General features: G+C 46.6%; 2 protein-coding genes across 2 annotated transcripts in view; one reads left to right on the forward strand and one right to left on the reverse strand.

Moving 5' to 3' along the window:
- The window catches only part of NEMF (nuclear export mediator factor), a 38,434-nt gene extending 37,042 nt beyond the window's left edge, over nucleotides 1-1,392 (forward strand). The window contains exon 33 of the mRNA XM_009289907.1: nucleotides 1,083-1,392. Coding sequence (XP_009288182.1) covers nucleotides 1,083-1,160 — 78 coding nt within the window. The 3' untranslated portion in view covers nucleotides 1,161-1,392. The remainder of the gene's footprint in view (nucleotides 1-1,082) is intronic.
- An 863-nt stretch (nucleotides 1,393-2,255) lies between these two features.
- Nucleotides 2,256-15,903, reverse strand: KLHDC2 (kelch domain containing 2). Its single transcript, XM_019474800.1, has 13 exons — nucleotides 15,583-15,903; nucleotides 14,649-14,728; nucleotides 13,496-13,613; nucleotides 12,002-12,117; nucleotides 9,389-9,470; nucleotides 9,217-9,300; nucleotides 6,944-7,024; nucleotides 6,808-6,866; nucleotides 6,348-6,457; nucleotides 5,807-5,879; nucleotides 4,569-4,656; nucleotides 3,294-3,346; nucleotides 2,256-2,996 (listed from the first exon to the last, which is right to left on the reverse strand). The coding sequence occupies exons 1-13, from the start codon at nucleotides 15,736-15,738 to the stop codon at nucleotides 2,873-2,875; spliced, it is 1,224 nt and encodes a 407-aa protein (XP_019330345.1). The 5' UTR covers nucleotides 15,739-15,903; the 3' UTR covers nucleotides 2,256-2,872.
- Nucleotides 15,904-17,269: the final 1,366 nt, after the last annotated feature.

The following is a 17,269-nucleotide window of genomic DNA, read 5'->3' on the forward strand; positions in this document are numbered from 1 at the left end:
TTAATTTTATTCCTTCCAAAACAATTGTTCTTTTGCTTTTTTTTTTTTTTTTTTAATAGCAGTGTTGTGTTTGTCAGTACTGCTGGGGAGGATGTACTGCTTCGGCTGGAAAGAATCATTAGAAATTGAGCCTCACCTACAACATTGGGCCTTAGGTTTCCGTATTGTCTCTCTCTTGATCTTAAGTAACGTTATCTGACAAAAGCATCTTCCAAAAGATCCTCTGGTTTTGGGAGGGGAAGCTCCCGCTCCCGCTGGCAGTGTGTGGAAGGAGCAGGTACCTGCACTGGGAGTTCAGCTGGGCTCGGGCTGGAGGCAGCGTCCTGCTGCGCTGCTCACGGTGGGCTTTTGCCTGCCCCTCTCCCCCGGCAAGGTGCTTACCGCGGGCCGGGTGAGCGCATCGTCTCCCTGCTCAGGCAGGTCTTAGCCCGCCCGATGCAGTTTTCTTCTGCTCTCTTGCCGTTTCCTCCATTTCCTTTTCAAATTGGCACCATCAGTCTGTGCGCTCCGGTGCCTGCCGCCGGGGAGAGGGCTGGTTCCTTGCCGTGCTCTTCTCCCGTGGCTCCGTCAGCTGTTTGCGCCACAGTCCCCTCGCTCCTCCCGCGCTGCCTGTTGTGACTTTCAGTCCTCAGGCGTTTATTTCCCATTTCACGTCGGCGATCCCCGTTTATCAGGCAGCCCAGACTGCTCTGTGACAGGTCCTTGTTGGCCTGTAACAGTTCACTGATCGGAAACATTGAATAGCAGCAGCCTTAATGTTGACTTTTTGTGGCACTCTGCTAGAAAAACACAATTAATGGTTAATGACCTTGAAGCAGGTAGTGCCCAGGGAATTGCTGGCCCAGCCAGATCCGAGGGGAGCCGATGTGTGGGAGCTGCACAGGAAACCATTAAGTCTTTCATTAATGAAACACGGTGCGAGAGCAGAAGCCTGACATCAGCCTTATTTTCTTTTGGGGGAAAGCTGGCAGAAACGGGCACATCAGCTCCTGCCAGCAGCCGCAGAAGCGCTAGTGGGGGTGAGGAAGATGTTCCCGAGTGCTTTGCTGCTGTGTTCAATTTCTCATTTTAATGTTTTGCAGGATACCGATTTGTCAAGAAATATTCCCGGTAAAGTGAAAGTGTCTGCACCTCATCTCCTGAAAAGGAAAAAGAAGTGATTCCGTACTTGGGTTTCTCACCGCCAAACTGCTGCTGCAACAGCACCTGCAGGTGGGACGGACCGACCGAGCTACCCGGACCGCTGTTAACGTGACTGAATTTAGCTTCCACGGTAGCTGGCAGACGAGGGCCAGTTCCTGCATCGTGGTTTAGATGGACTCCAACAACTCGATACAACTAGCATAAAGATACGCAAGTAAACTGCTGGCATTTGGTCAGTGATGTGATCTCGTGCTGTTCGTTCTCTAATGCTTTGAATGCTGGAGCCGAGCGCTCCTTCCCCACGCTGCTGGGCAAAGGCCTGCCTGGCGTTGCTGCAGCAGAACTCTGTGGCGGTGTTTCTTCCCAACACCTGCCGCTTTCCTCTGAAGGGGACCGGAGTTTCTAGTAGAAGCGGGAGAGTTTCAGTGCAAAATGCTTCACTTGAGAAAAGGCAGGATTTTCTTTTTCCCCAAATACGCCATCGGCTGCCAGGAGATGGAAGGTGCCGCTCCAGCCCTCCGGAGCACCTGCTCCCACCAGCACAGCCAAACTGTGGCTGCGTAATTTTTACCCCCGTGGAGGTGAGGAACGCGCAGGGAAGAAGAGCGGGAGCTCGAGTCAGAATAACCCCCCCTGTGCTGTATCAGCACACCCCAGAGGGAGACGTGAACCCACAGCTCGGCTCTGATGGTCTGCACCACCCTGAGCGCTTACTCAAGCCATAGCTAAAGCTTACAAAAGAAACCGGCGCAGGAATTGCAATACAGGAATTATTTTGTTCTAGAAGTCAAAGGTTTTTTTAATTTTTTTTTTTTTTTGAGGACAGCTCCAACATGATTTCACCCCTTCCCCCCAGCAGCACAGCCTGTTCCTTGTCCCCGATGTCACCTGCTGACAGATGGAGCTGAGTCAGCGAAGGCAGGCACTGACCCATCCCACAGCCGCTTTCGGTGTACCTCCACCAAGCTGAAGTCCTGCAGGCTGTTCCAGCTGGGGGTGAGCTCCACAGGTTACCGACACAGCTGGTAACAGGCTCAAGCACTTTCAGTTACACTTCTCAGGGCAGAGTATCTGCTACCTAAGGTTCACAATTGAAGTTCCACAACACAGAGTTCCAAAAAATCAAACTACAAACAAGCAGAGAGTAGTGGAGCTTTAACATCTGAAGGTTCACGACAGTTTATCAGCTCTGACAACACACAATTTCCAAAATCCCATTTCTCTGACCTTAAGCATTTGTGGCAAAGCGTTAAGCAGACAGTTTCCTAACGCTGTAGACTAGAACAGGACTGCTCACCCGTCACAGCAATCTTCAGCCTAGACTAAAGCAACACTCCTCTTCAATAGTCGGGGCGTGCACAACCACTGAAGTCCTCAGGTCCTTGACTAGGGACTCCGTAACAAGTATTTCCACACATGCACACCCCAGCTTCTTGCTCGGGGCTGGCCCTCGCACGTACTTCAAGGTGGACAAACCCAGAACTAGTTTTAGCTTAAGCACAGGATACATCTCCACTTGCATTAAATACATTTATTGCAAACATCTTTACACAAAAATAGGTTCTCTCTAGGCCATTCACATGCAACTTAAAGGCAAGAAGCAACTACCTACGACGATACAGATATGTAACCTATACAAGTTTAATGTTTGCCACACTTGGTAAAATTATTACATCTTCTTAGAACTGCTCATCCACGCACAGCTCGTGCAGAGATGTCTGCAGAGGGCTCAGGAGCCCGACGTGTTGTTGCTTCCAAACCGCTGATTGACGCTGTGCAGCAAGTGCTTGGGGAGGCAATTCCAGGAACTGGCCAGCATCTCCTTAAAGCAAATGACTGCTTCGAGGCACAGCCTTGGGGAGAGGGAAACACGGCCGGTGTTAGCACCGTTTTGAACAAGGGCTGCAAGGTAACCTCATTCTTTACAACTATTTAGTGAGGGCTCGTTCCCATCGTCAGTGCCAAATGGGTGCTTCTGAAAGGAATCGCGCTCTATCCTCTCCTAAGTGCCTGCTGTTCTTTCAGCATTCTTTAGGGGAAGAAATGTTTTCAAGTGTTTTAGGAACATAACAAACGGTCTGGCGGTAACCCTGCACTACTTGTCTTAGATGGAGACACGACAGTTTAATGTTGAAGTCTTGCTTTCTTACCTTACAAGAGATCTTGGTTGTAGAGAAAACACAAGTATTTCGTTACTGTGAGCCTGGGGGGGCAAAAGGAGGGAGAGAGAGAAGCAGTTTGGTTATGTGGAGTCACATTATTACAGCAGGAGCCAAACCAGCCGAGGGTCACACCAACAGACCTTGGAAAGGAAAGCAAACGGCACGGCCCTGGGGGCTGGAGAAGAGAGGCTGATGGTGGGGAGTAGACTGGACTTCACGTAAATCACAAAGGCAGCAGACAAACCGAACGCGGAATTGCTCTCTGAATCTTACACTATGGGAAGTTATGGGCACTCGGGGAACTACAGATGAACCAAAAAACAGGCCTAGTGCCACTTCATACACACTGCTGGAGGGGAATGGGCGCGCAGTGGCCAGGCTCACAGGCTCTCCCTGTGCAGCACCTCCTGTTGCTGTCGGACAGGGGACTGGGCTGGGTGGAGCCCGGGCCCGGCCCGGGAGGGCTAGAAGCTACAGTTGGCACGAGCACGTAAGGGAAGGGCCCCGTGAGCCCCGTGGCCCAGCTCTGACCCTGGCCAACACCCGTGCTCAGGGGGAGAGAACAGGACCACCACCTGCGGGCAGAGTTTCCACGGCTCTGCACCGAGGGACTGTGGACACAGGGACCGTGACAGGCTCAGCAGTCAATGTTTTTGGGGTTTTGTTAAATGGTTACGCCTGCTCCTTGAACGCACCTAAACATATTATGTGCCAGAGCTGAGCTGCTGGTGCATACAGAAGTGTTGCCCCACTCCTGTTTGCCACTCGCCCGTTCCAGCTGACGCCCACTGGTTCTTACACTAGAAGGTGCTTGTTCCCGGTCACTCTTTCCAGCCTACTGGTGTTTTTACAGACCTGAGGACACCCCCGTCCTGGCTGGAGAGCCCCTCTCTGTTCAGCCCCTTCTCACCAGCCCTCTCTGGGCATCACAGTGAAGAAATTACTTTGGGAGGGGCTCCCTGGAAGCACCCCCATCAGAAGCACAGGGCAAAGCTAAAGAAGTCGTTGGGAGATAAGGGGCTCCAAGTGAAACATGTTTGAGGGAACGTAAGTCATAGTTTGTTTAAATAATGAATAATGACCTGGTTTCCAGAAAAGCATCAAAACATTTCCCCTTCAAACTTTGTTTCTGCACCTTTGTCAGTCATCACGAGGTCACGCTGCCAACCACAAGCATTTCACACCTGCTGGAGTGATAAGATGCCACAGCTCCTGCGGGAAGGGCCGGGCTGCACAGGAAGGGAAAGCTCGAAATAAACTTACAGCTTTAGAATGGGCAAGTAAGTTGTTGGCACAGCCCCCAAAGACGATCACCTCTCCCTCTTCGCTTGCACAAGCGGTATGCCACAACCTAGAAACAGAAGTCAGCACTGCGTTAAACCAGAAAAACACCCCGCCCAATAACGCAGGTTTAGGATTTGAAGTTAACACACGCAAGTTTGCCCTTCCACCAGGACGCTGTAGACGTGACTAATTCAACAGCCGTTTACGTTCAGAGAAAGAAAACTGGTCAGCAAACCACAGGCTGCGTAAGGTCTCCTGGTTAGAGCAGGGCTGCGGAGCTGCGGGGCTCAGCGGCACGCTGCCTGCCAGCGCAGGCATGTGTGAAACCCACAGTCCTGTCACTTCTGGAGGATGGCTGTCATCATCTGCTTGCACAAACTTTATTTTCATGCCCCACTTGAGTCAAAAGACTTAACAGTCAGTCAGTCAGTCAGAGTATGGATCTCCTCAGACTCGGGGAAACAACCGGTCTCACATGTGCAACAACGCGTCACCGTCCTGCTGCTCCAAAGGGGGGAAAAGCGGGTGGGGGGGCAGCAGCTCAGCCTTGTCACTGCTCCAGGAAAACAAACCCCTCCTCATCCCCACCAGCAGCAAGAGCCAGGCCAAAGGGGGCAGGCCAGGAAGCATCGCTGCTTTAACTCATTTAACCTCGGACCAGAACACTCGCCCAAACAAGAGGGATGACAGTAACTCACATGACACGAGTGTTTTCAATGCCATATACATGCATCACGGTAGTTTTGATGCCTTTAAATTGCAGGTCATCATCTCTAATTTACTCAGCAGGAAGACAAAAATATCCTGGGTGTGCACAGGATTAGCCACCGGCGAGGATGCTCAGAACGGTGACACCTGCCTGTGTCCAGTTTGCCGGCAGAGCAAGAACTCACAGGTTCCAGTTAGCTCTTGTGCTGGCACTCGCAGCTCAGACAGCTCTGCAGCCAGGAGCTCAGACCCTAAATCCCCGTGTCTCCTGCTGTTTCGCAAACGCTGAGCTCTACGCTACCTCCAGCGCCAGTCCTACAGTGGTATTCAAACTGCATTTTGTGCGCACGTTCAACGCGTCTGCACTTCTGGGGTAGAAGCTAGCATTTGTATTGTATTGTTAAGAAAAATGAGCGCTGTAAAGAGGAAGGCGTGTCCTCTCTCCGACAGCCAACGTGAAAAGCCTCCTCGCTCTTTTTTATAAGTTTCCAGGAAAGTGTCTACCATACCTTGGTTTTTCAGAATAGTTATGCTCAAACTGTATCCACTCATTCTTGCTGATACAATAAATCCAAGCATCACCTGAAAACAAGCAAAACCCCAAATACAAACAGTATTCTGTTAGTTCTTTCACATTTGCTGCAATACACATGTACTCTCGTGTAGCACAGTCCATTTTTGTTCTTAAATAAATCAATTTTTTTCAGGAAAAACCCTATGAAACTTTGGGCTGTCTATTTGAAGACAGGCGTTTAACAATGGTTTATAGGAGTGAAGTCAGAAGGGAAAGATGGAGAACTGTAAAGCTCTTCCCAATTGCAATTTGCATTAGATACATTTTTAGAGCAGATCAATTTCTGTAAATAGTCGTCTCTCAACACACTCGGCGACTCTACTCTGTGAAATTAGCTGTTGACCATAAGGAGTTGGATCACAAGTGCATGGAAGGAATTTAGAAATAATTTAAGGTGACTAGGCAATAATTCAAGCTTCTGTGCACAACTGTTCAAGAACACAAAGACAACACAAAATCCTTTCGGAATGACTTACTTAATGGCTGCTTGTCAGTGGTGAATCCTCCAAAGAGAAAGAGGTGATCTGAGGAAATTGGTGTTAAAGAATGCCACGATCGGCCAACTGGGCAAATGCCTTGCGTGATTCTGTATTTCAATAAAAGCACCGTAAATTACACACGCGCTACAATAAAATACCGCTGCTCTTTTCTGCTCTGATTTTTTTTCAGATATTTGAAGGATGCAGCTTCATACTGCGCACGGCTCACGACCCAACAGCAAGTTTAGTTTCTTTAAACACAGTAAGAGAGTTTTACTCGTGTCAATACTTAAAAAAGCCTGACAGCAAGAGTCAGCAACTGATCAGAAGGATCAGTTCTACTCGAGTTTACTTACTTGCTGGAGTTTACCAAGTTTCACTAGAATGATCAGAAGTGAATAAAAACGGCATCTTCATATTGCTTTACAAACAAAAGAACTCAAGTTTTAGTACCTACATTTCATTCCACTCCCACGTATCCAAATTCAGATAGTAAAGATCGTTCATTCTGGACTCCTACAATAAAGCAGACCGTGGTTGAAACACTCCGTTTAGGTTTCAGTAACACATCGTTAAACTGGGCTGGGGCTTACTCTGTATCTGCCACCGAACACGTAGCCTCTGTTCCCAACTGTAGCACAGGCGTGAGCTGCTCGTGGTGACGGAGTTTTACCCTGGGAAAAGACAATGCGAAATAAGAAGGTAAGTTTATCTGATACATTAACAAAAGAAAGAAAATGCCACTTCACCAGAAACCTGCAGTAGATCAAGCAAAGAGGAGCTGGGCTGAAGACGCCCATCACACACAGGAAGCAGCACGGCTGTGGCCACACCAGGCACCCTGGGAGGCGCGGTGGGACCGCAGACACGGTGGGGCAGGGGCCGGGCCCCTCTCAGGCCTCCCAGGAGAGCTCACCTGGACACCGCACTCAAGGCAAAGCAAGGCCTCACAGTTCCACAAATCAGTCACCCGAGGAGATGAAAGGCTGAACTAAAGTCAGATTTAAGGCCAACAAGGAACAGAGAGTGAAAAAACATCCAGTGAGTCATTCTGTGTGCAGGAACTTGCTTTTTTTGATGGATGGAAGATCGGAAAACTCATTAAAAACAGGATTTTTTTTCCCCCCCTCTTTAAGTGTTAAGGTATAAATTTTGCTTTTAGAAGAGGGTCCAGACAGTGACAGAAGACTTCAGACTGCAAATGAGACAACGACGTAATAAATCATTAAACAGTATTTTTGAGTTACTTCTGAAATATCTGAGATCTGTGACGTAATAAATCATTAAACAGTATTTTTCTTGAGTTACTTCTGAAATATCTGAGATCTGTATGCAGTAAGACAAAGCAACTCTTTGGTAATCTGAATACGGAGTTACTTATCTCAGATTTCATTTCCTCCAATTCTGTGGCAATATCACTCCATTTGCCTGTTCCTGAGTACTTCTGGAACACTTCAAATGGTGTATATTTGCAATTACAGAGTGTTTCGTTTTGTTTTGACCACAATTTAGCACCCAAGTGAAACGTTCCAAACCATCACATTACAGTGAGGATGACAGGAAACCATACATTTCGTTTTCCTGAGCTCCCCATGAGCACAATGCCACTGAAGCATGAAAGAAAGCAAGTCAACAGGAAAAAAGATGAAGAGAGAAAGACAGATCAAAATAAAAGGCAAGCTTCCCGTTTTTGGAGAGGAGAGAGGACCTAGGTAAATGAATGGTTTAAATTCAGTTTAAATGGCCTCAAGAACGCTACTGAACAGGCAGCAGGCAATTTTTATTTTGAGGGGATGTTTCCAAGGCTAGTTCTACCAACAGTGTTTCAAACCCCTCTCTTAACGGTCCTTCCCCTACAAGCATGTTGTGGGTAAGACTGCAAACACAAGCTAATGACACCTCACGGAGTCCATATATAGGAGAGAAATTAACAGTCCCCCTTCGCTGGCAAGAGAGCAAGGTACAGGGAATTAAGACAGCTCGCTCAGGAAACGCGAGAGGGGAAGAGAGCCCTGGTCACATAGTCCTAAGCTTTAGCTCCTGGCCAGGTTTCCTCCCCGGGTCGGATCAGACAGACTGCGTGTCCCAGGAGGGAAGCCAGAACAGCAGAAAGCAGCAGTGCTGCAGACGCAGTGCTTCCCGCCAGCCACAGCTAGGGCGAGCAGCCTGTGAGTCATCCCATGGAGAAAACAAACTTAGCGAGCACCACTGAGACAAGATCAGCTCCACACGGTCCGTTGGTGGAGTCCCAGTCTCGTGACCCTGCAAGGCACTTCTCACGTCCTCCTGCTAGCTAGCACTAGGTATTTCAGAGAGCTCTTCCACCTTTTCTAACTCCTGGCATTCAGGGACTGGTTTATGTCCCGAAAGAGGCAGGATCACAGAGCACCTGACAACTAAACACTTGGCAGTTAACTTGGCACGGTGACATGTGAACAAGGCTGCAGGGTGGAGCAGGAAAGGAGAAAAATGTATTTTGGGTAAACATGCTTCTTGCTTGCAAACAGTTAACCACATCTTCTAAAATAATGCCAGGGAGATACAGACTAGAGATAGGACCCCCTCATGAGATACAACAGGTTAAGACAGCTTCACACTGCAAGTTCTCCAAGCACACAGCCAGGCACTCAGAACATCTGCAGCCCAAAGCCACTGCTGCTGGGACAGGCCACTACTAACCTGCACAGCCACGCAAGGAGGCCATTTTATCAGCACCACCTTCTGCCTTGACACAAATTAAAGCAGTGAACCCAGGCCTAGCAGAGTCATGCTTATTTTCACAGAATGCTACAAGAGATATGGCACACAGTGCACATATTTCTTAAGAGCTGTAACTTAAAACAACTGACGTAAGACTAATAATTACCGTAGTTATAGGCTGGCTCCAAGTAAAAGTTTCAGTGTCCAGAACATGCACGTGGTCATTCCACCCTCTAGGAAGACCTGAATTCTTTAAAAATATTAAATAAGCAACAGTTTTTAATAAGCACTAATTAAATATTAAAGTTTAAATAGAAATTACTTCCAGGTTTACTTACCCAAAAAGAGGTTTCATCAAATTCAAAAGTTCCCCGTTGTTTCCCTTCAGGAAAATAACCATAGCCTCCAAAAAATATTAGCCTGGAACAAAACATGCATCGAGAGCTATTAGAAATGCTAGCACATCTGTTGCTACCAATTAAAGTTCTGTAAAGGCTGTGCTCAAACGGAAGACAGGAAAACCAGGGAAGCTCCTTTGGCTTCATTACTTCCAATACGTCTACAATGCAAGTTTTCCAGGTGTGGGGCCCTGTTTCTTGCCTAATCGACCCTACCACCCACATTAAATCCCTCTGTAGCTGTTTCCCAGGCCTCAGGCTTCCAAGCTTTGCTCCGGTTCCAAATGTGTGAGGCTACCAGGCCTGCTGCCTGATTGCTGCGCTTGAGCCTTTGCTATCGGAGCTCCCACATAGCAGCTACAGGTGTTTATTCCTGCAGTTTCCTGCCTCCACCCTTTCCAAGCCCTCTGCCCATTTTCCCTGAGCCCAAAATGTTCACAGACACCCCTGTAAGAAGCAAAGGGAAAGCACTACAACCTGGGCACGATCGCTGTGGAGTTGTGTGCTAGGCGAGGCAGGGCAGGAGGAGACCAAGGGATGCTACATGCGGCAGACCCTCTACCAATGAAGCTGCCTGGGAAGTTTTTAGTTTTGGGGGAGGAAGACGTTTTCCTTTGTACTTGCTGCATTTTGTTTCAAAGCCTGAAGAACAGTTACTGTGAGCAGTCACTCACCTGATTTTACTGTTCTTTTTGGTTTTTAAAATGTAATTTAAGTTTTATGTTTGGGTTTTAGCACACATCAGAAACTAATGGCATAGTTTTGCCAGAAATTCTTATTGAATTATGAAGTAACAGAAAACAATCTACACCATCTAACTAAACACCCACAACTCCAGTCTTGCACAGAACCACCTAACTAAACACCCACAACTCCAGTCTTGCACAGATTTACATCTAAACTGATCACATCAAGTATCACAACAGTAAGCTTTCTCTCCAGGTCAAGAATCTGAAAACTAGCACCACAGGGAATTTCCTATTTTTCATGAGTCTCTGCAGCAAGTCCCACAGCAAATACCGTTAACAGTGAGCTTCCCCTCCACATAATGGACAAAGCAGCACAGCCACCTGTAGTGTTATACACCAAAATCACCATACGTGGCTCAAACACAAGGACATACGGCATCCCTGATTCTTCCTCTGCCTCAGTAGAGCCAGAGACGATACAGCCAAGACCAGTTGTGCTAACAGGCAGAAGATGGCTGTGCTGTCCCGGTAAGGTTTTGTAGGTAACAGCTTAAACCCCTACCCTGACACGACAAGACAGTAAGACCTGTAACCCTTGCCAGCTGTGACTAAAGAAGAACTAGAGGTCCCTGACCGTCACCTCATATTTGCATCAGACCTCCTCAGCCCCTGGCATCACGTACCCCAGCAGCACTGCCCACGCCGGGCGCCTGCCCACAGCCTGCGGAGAGAGCCCTGCTCCTGCGGGGATCAGCCCATCCAGCTTCTCCTGCAAGGGGACAATTCTGGCCACGTGAGCTGTCACCTGTGCCAGAGCATTTTGGAGTTCTGTCCTGTGGAAGCCAGGAACCCTCTGAGAAACCAGCCCTGGGTAGATGCTCCAAGGAGAGAGCCAAAAGCCCCTGACCTCCCCTGAGATAATTCACTTCTGTCCCCAACCTCCCGAGCAGCTGGGATACAGCAAGCCTCTGGAAGCAGGAAACTACCTACCTACAACAGGGGCTTTCCTCAGTTTATCCTCCAGTGCCAGAAGGCTGGAACAATCTCATCACACAGCTCTCGCTTCGGGGACTAGCACTACACTAACTGAATGGGGGAGGAGGGTGCAAGGCAACAACAATGTTTTGCACGTCAGCTCATCTGGCCTCAGCACCTTCTCCTTGTCTTCCTCATCTTTTCCAAGGTTTGCAATCCCAAAAGGCCTTCTGGCATCTCTGGGACACTATCCCAACACATTAAATCAGATAACAACAACAGCAGTTCATCTAACACATTCCTTGTTTTGTGCAACCAGCATAAAACACACTGAATTAAGCATGTGCATCGCTGAAAAAGCCACACGCAATTTTAAGATTAAAATGCCGTCCTGCTCTTCAGCTATCAAAGAAACGCAAGCTGTCCCACAAGACATGACCAAAAGACTGCATTTTGCATGATAGGGGGAATCCTAGAACAGGCTTCTGTGAAGAATAATTCCCGATGCAATTGCCAAGAGGAATGACGCTGATACAAGTAACCACGATGCGGCGTCTTTAAAGCAATGTACTGAGAAGGCACCGTGGAAGATTTGCCTGTAATGAGCCTACATTTTGGATTGTGACTCACACAGATACTTTGCAGCTTACATATACCCAAATCGGGAGTGAGGTTTTTCACTTATCAACTGTTAAAAAACGGAACAGTTTCAAAAGGCCGGCTGCGGAAGAAATCCAGCATTTTCCTGAAGCACGTATGTGCTGCAGTCAGGAAGTCCTTCTGCAGCTCTTGTTCAAACAAAAAGACACAACAATGACAAGACTAAGAGTGATTAAAAGCAAACACACGCGCAAGGATAGCTGTGCTGACTTCATTGCTGGAGCCTTACTTGTTTTTGTAAACCCAAACGCCAAGTTTGTCCTTTGATGAAGGGGGTACCCCCTGACACTCTACTCTGACCCACTGCAGCACTTTGTCCGTGGATCTGGAATTTAACATGTAGAACTGTAGAAAATAAAAAGATTTTTTTTACCCACACAGTTAGCTTAAAGCTTAAGTCTGACTGATGTTAAAATACTAACTTTTAATTAGCATGTATTGGTATAGAAATAAATTAAAAGTTCTTTTCCCAGCTGCACAGAGCACTGACAACGTTTGGAACAAAATATGGATCCAAAGATCCTTATCTTGTTGCAGACTCAAGCCCCAAACACTTTTTTACAAAAGTAACAGGACTATGGACATCGGGTTGTACCATCCAAAAGCTGAAATGGGATACAATGAAGGTGTGTACAAAGTAGCAATTGTCTTACAATAAAGAAAAAATATGTTCAAAAAAAAAAAAAGGTGGGTTTTTTACAGTATCATCCCTTCTCTGCGTGTTACATCATTTTACATGGAGAGAAATAGCTGATACACATATATAAACTAACTGAAATGTAAGAATACCACAGCAGGAAGGAAGCAAGTCATACTTTATAAATGCAGTTTGTTGCAGACTATTTGCAAGCATTGCATCAAGCTACTTCCATTTTATATTTAAGAGTGAGGCCAAAATAAGTGTTTAAATTAAACTACACTTCCAGAACATCAGAAAATATTATCAGAGACCCCAGAGAAGAATAACATTTCAAACAACTACAGAGCAGTTACAAATCACCTTCCGTATTATTTCAGTGAGCTCTGGAAATTCCCATCTTTCAAAAGAAGCAAACTCAAAAGCACCAATGCAATACAATTCATAGGTTGAATTGCTCAAGAACAATTGCAACCAAAACAAGTAATAGGTCACGGTGTTTCTTCAGTGGTGTAAAGCTACCAGAGTACAATCATCATGTGAAATGATGCAGAGCTGAAGGCTGATCTGTGTTACAAATGTCACGTTACCTGACCTGTTGCGGAGAAATTAATACACTGAACTGGTAAAAGTCAGCCAGCTAATCACCTGCATGGAAAAAAAACCCCAAGCGCTAAGCACCATATTTTGTTAGTCAAAACCTCTTAGACAAGCACAAAAAGAACACGGCTTCAATTAGTTCACATCTGGGGAAGCCGCTGACAGGATGAGAAAGCTGGTTATCTGCTTCCAAGAACTAGAGAGAGAGCCAGTAGATGAAAATACTGTGCTGCAGAAGCCATGGAGGACACAGTGACTGGACACACGTTCAGCGTCCCGTTATTAACATTTAAGCTCTGTAACAAGATCCAACTTGTCCAGTCATTCAGAAGAAAGTGTTTCCTTGATTTGTTAAGATTATACATTTCTTGCTTTGGATGGATTTTAATTAACCGAAAAGGCCACCTCTAGTTTATAAAAAATGGGAACAAAAGCTAATGAGGAGAAACTTATTTGTGAGGAGGGGTTTACCTTTAAATTACTAACCTTGTTTGTATTGCCACGTGCATGATGTCCTCCAAAGAGGTACACCACTCTGTCTACACACACGGCACAACTTCCAGACATGGAAGGTGGAACATCTCCCTCTGTTTTACTCTTCTTCCTAGAAGCACAGTTTAAAATATTTTATCTGATAAAAACGAACAGCAATGATTTTATCTGGAGTGGAATTTTCTAACGCTACCAGTATGTTTTTAATTACAATAGGTCATTGTGGACCATTCAGTTATGAGTTCTTCACATCCTTGCAGGTTTAACCTTAATTTACAACACTAACCTGGTATGACGGAGGGGGGTGGGGAAAAGGCAACTTAATTAATACATGTTTTGTGGGGGAGGAATCCCGTCTGCCCAGTTCAGGACTTTGGTATGCCTTTCACGTTCAAAATCCCAGAAAGATCCTCAGGCAAAGAGGATGCACCTGTCTGAACTGCAGGTTTCTATTGTGCTACTGGATTTTTAATGTTTGTAAACATTACAACCACACAGATGAGCTTCCAGCCCATGTCCAAGGCTCTCCCTAACGACAACGAGGACTGGAAGCACTGCTGAAATTGCACTTTCTGCAAAACGCTGAGGGGACTTGGCTTCGCAGCGCAAGGCCCTAGCCAGCTACTGAATTGGAGCACTGGATTCCCTTCTCTTGCACTATCAGACATGCAGGTTTCACACAACTTCCAGGCTCCCAACGATCTAAGATGACACAGTAGTTTCTTTGGCTGCATCAACATTTAAAAACAACTTCTTAAAAGGACAACAAATAAAACACTCAGTACGGGTTCCCTCACCAGTGTACCACTGTAATCAAAAGTGGTACAAATACAATTTTCAGGTGCTATATCCTATACCAGGCATCCCAAAACACTTCACACTGTTGATCACATACTCCTGTATAAGCTGCCTGTCCGAGCTGCCTTCCCTACTTCACCCTCTGAAAACATATTTGTTGTTTTCACAGAAAAAAATAAACATTTGGGAAGATTTTACACATTTATGCAACAGTTTGATAGGTGGGAACAAAGAGATCAGGGAATTCTCTCTCTGTTCACAGACCCTCAGCATGCTTTCTATATGAATTTAAGAATTTATCTTTTTCTTTTCCCCCAAAACCAACAATTAAGTTAATTATTTACTGTACCATCTTCCAGTTTCCATGTTGTAGATCCATATTTCATCTCTAGGCAGATAGAAGTCATAAAATCCCCTAACTTGGGCATTCTGTAGAACAGGTCAGAAAAGAAAAAGCAACATCAGAAGGATGCTTGACATATTGAATTAGACTCCTATGAATGTTTACACCCCCTCAGAGATCTAATCACAGAACAGAAAACAGCAGGACCCGTGCCTGCTGCACTCCTGTACCTCTCATCTGTACGGCACCCCTCGGAGAGCAGGTATTAGCCTATTTTAGCTTCTGCGGGGGACCAGACAAGCTCCCAGCAGAGCCAGAGACTGGGGTAAATGGAAGTTAAACCTCCTTTTCATAGCCCAAGCAGGTTATCTAGGTAGGTGCATAAATGAGCCAAAATTTCCTTTTTAGTTCCCCCACCCCCTGCATGACACCACCAGAACAATACACCAAAGCTTTGTCTTGAGCTACCAATTTATTTACGGAGTTCATTGACAATTCATCCTCATTCCTGTCAAAATTGTAAAATGACTTGGTTCTGCTTGAAGCACACGCACACCCAAGTGTGATAAATAACCAACCTGTGATCATTAATGTCCAATATATAGTTGTGCTGATAATGCTGTAAATAAAAGCACCATTTCGCACAGTGTGCATTTCAAATCAGACAGTATTTCTTTCTCTTCCAACAGACACGTGAATTGACAAAGGCAAACAACACCCTGCATCCCACAAAAGTCATCCGTTTGCCAAGATCTGCACTTAACACTCATGATTTATTTCAATATTTCAAAACTCTTAAATGTCATATTCTAATTAGTTAACTGGAGCTTTCCTTTTCCAGGGGAGGGATAATTTTACAGAGTCACTCCCAAACTAATGGGACATAATTACCAGCACCACGGGTGGCAGAAGGGCTTACTTAACAAGGAGAACAGCGTACCTTATAGCCTCCCCAGACATACATGCAGCGTCCATCAGTGACTGCCACGTGCCCGCTGCGCTCAGCAGGGCTATCGTTCTCCAGCTGCTCAAAGCTGTCCTCAGCTGGAGCTGGGAGCTCTTCATCTGCCTGCAGGTCTTCGTTGTCATCGGCCATTTCGATACAGTGCTACATGCAGAGAATAACACATAGTATGGAGCTTTGAAAACCACCAGGGGAAATCACCAGAGGGAAAAAAAAGAAACTACACACTGGTGTTTCTTTCACAATGATGTTTCAGTGGAAGAAGTTATCCCATCAGTCAAGAAAGTTTCAGATGGGATTCCTCAGTTGTGTGAAATTTATAATGGTTTCAATTGACAATTTAAGCCAAGGTCTCTATCTTTTTTAAAAAATCACACTTACCTATAAATACATTAATTGATGACCAAAAAGCAACCCACAACAGAATGAATTTGAAAGCTTTGCCTACAGTATCGTTTTCACAAAAATGAAAACTCCTGCAGCTTTTCAGGCAAAGACCCTTTGGGCTGCCAAAGCCAAGTCTCCCACACACAAACCTTCCCATAGCTGTTAAATGCAGGAGATGTTACCTATGCTAAAAAAACCCCCACAAACCAAAGCCCCTTGTCCCAAATCATGCTGGCATGCACAAGGCCAAACCCCAGTGCGTCCTGGAAAGACAACAGCTATGCGCACCCAGCCTACGGCTCCTGAGCACTGTGCAGCTCAGGGGTAAGAGCAGCCTCCACGCCAGGGCTTTGGTACGTGAGGAGCCCAGGGCCACGCTGTCACTGGGATCACTGGTAATTCAAAGCCCCAGCTGTGGGAGGAATCAAATCAGGAGGAGACGCTGAAGCCAGCCCTGCCAGGTCATCCGGGAAGCTGTCTGTACGCTCTGCCCCAGCCTGTAATGGAGCAGGGGGACCCCTGAAAAGCCAAAGTCACCTTCCACTTAGGAGCCACTCCCAAGTCCCCTTCTGCTTTTAGCTTTCCTACAACTATGCGTTGAAACTGTCACCACACAAAGATTTGCAGACAGAGATCAAAAGGCCAGGAAAGTCAGACAGTCCAAGCGATGGTTTTGTGCAACCAGGCAAAGCGAGAGAAGTGAAAAGGACCTGAATGAGACTATCAATCCCTGCACTCACAGAAAATCCTCGACACCTACACCACTCCTGACAGATTTTCGTTTGATTTGAATTGCTCCAATGATGGAGACACTACACCACCCTCGGCAGTTTATTTCTGAGCATTAATTATGCTTTAAATTAGAAAGCCTTACTCACACCTCAGTGAAACCTGTCTGCTTCAAGTTCACCAGATTTTTACTGACCTCTCCCCAGTGATCACCATTCTTTTTTTTTTTTAACAACCTAAGACACACTGGACAACTTCTGTCCCCCTTTAGCGTTTTTTTCAGTCCCGGACTGAAACACTTCCCACAAGTCACTGCAATTCCCAAGCCCCCTGTGGCTCTGCCTTGGCTGTCCACATCCCTCACGACACCGCGACTGGCCAGACGTGGTCTCCTCCTGCGCTGAGGCAGGCCCGATAAATTTTATCTGTCGGGACATACCCGTAACACACGACCCAACCCGAGCAGCAGCCGCACCGCGCTGAGCAATGCGCCATCACCGCACTTACCAGACCCGTTAACAACCCCCCGGCCCTACCCGCCTCCTGT

Source organism: Aptenodytes forsteri, unplaced genomic scaffold, assembly GCF_000699145.1.
Source record: "Aptenodytes forsteri isolate BGI_AS27 unplaced genomic scaffold, ASM69914v1 Scaffold76, whole genome shotgun sequence".
In the NCBI taxonomy this organism is placed as follows: Eukaryota; Metazoa; Chordata; class Aves; order Sphenisciformes; family Spheniscidae; genus Aptenodytes; species Aptenodytes forsteri.

Excerpts from the sequence above, each read along its gene's own strand:
- KLHDC2 (XM_019474800.1), bottom strand. The coding sequence starts at position 15,738 with ATGGCCGATGACAACGAAGACCTGCAGGCAGATGAAGAGCTCCCAGCT. Across the intron at positions 9,471-12,001 it reads GTTTGGGTTTACAAAAACAA|GCTAATATTTTTTGGAGGCT; the intron begins GTAAGGCTCCAG and ends GTTTTGTTCCAG. Across the intron at positions 6,867-6,943 it reads TGTTCGGTGGCAGATACAGA|GAGTCCAGAATGAACGATCT; the intron begins GTAAGCCCCAGC and ends GCTTTATTGTAG.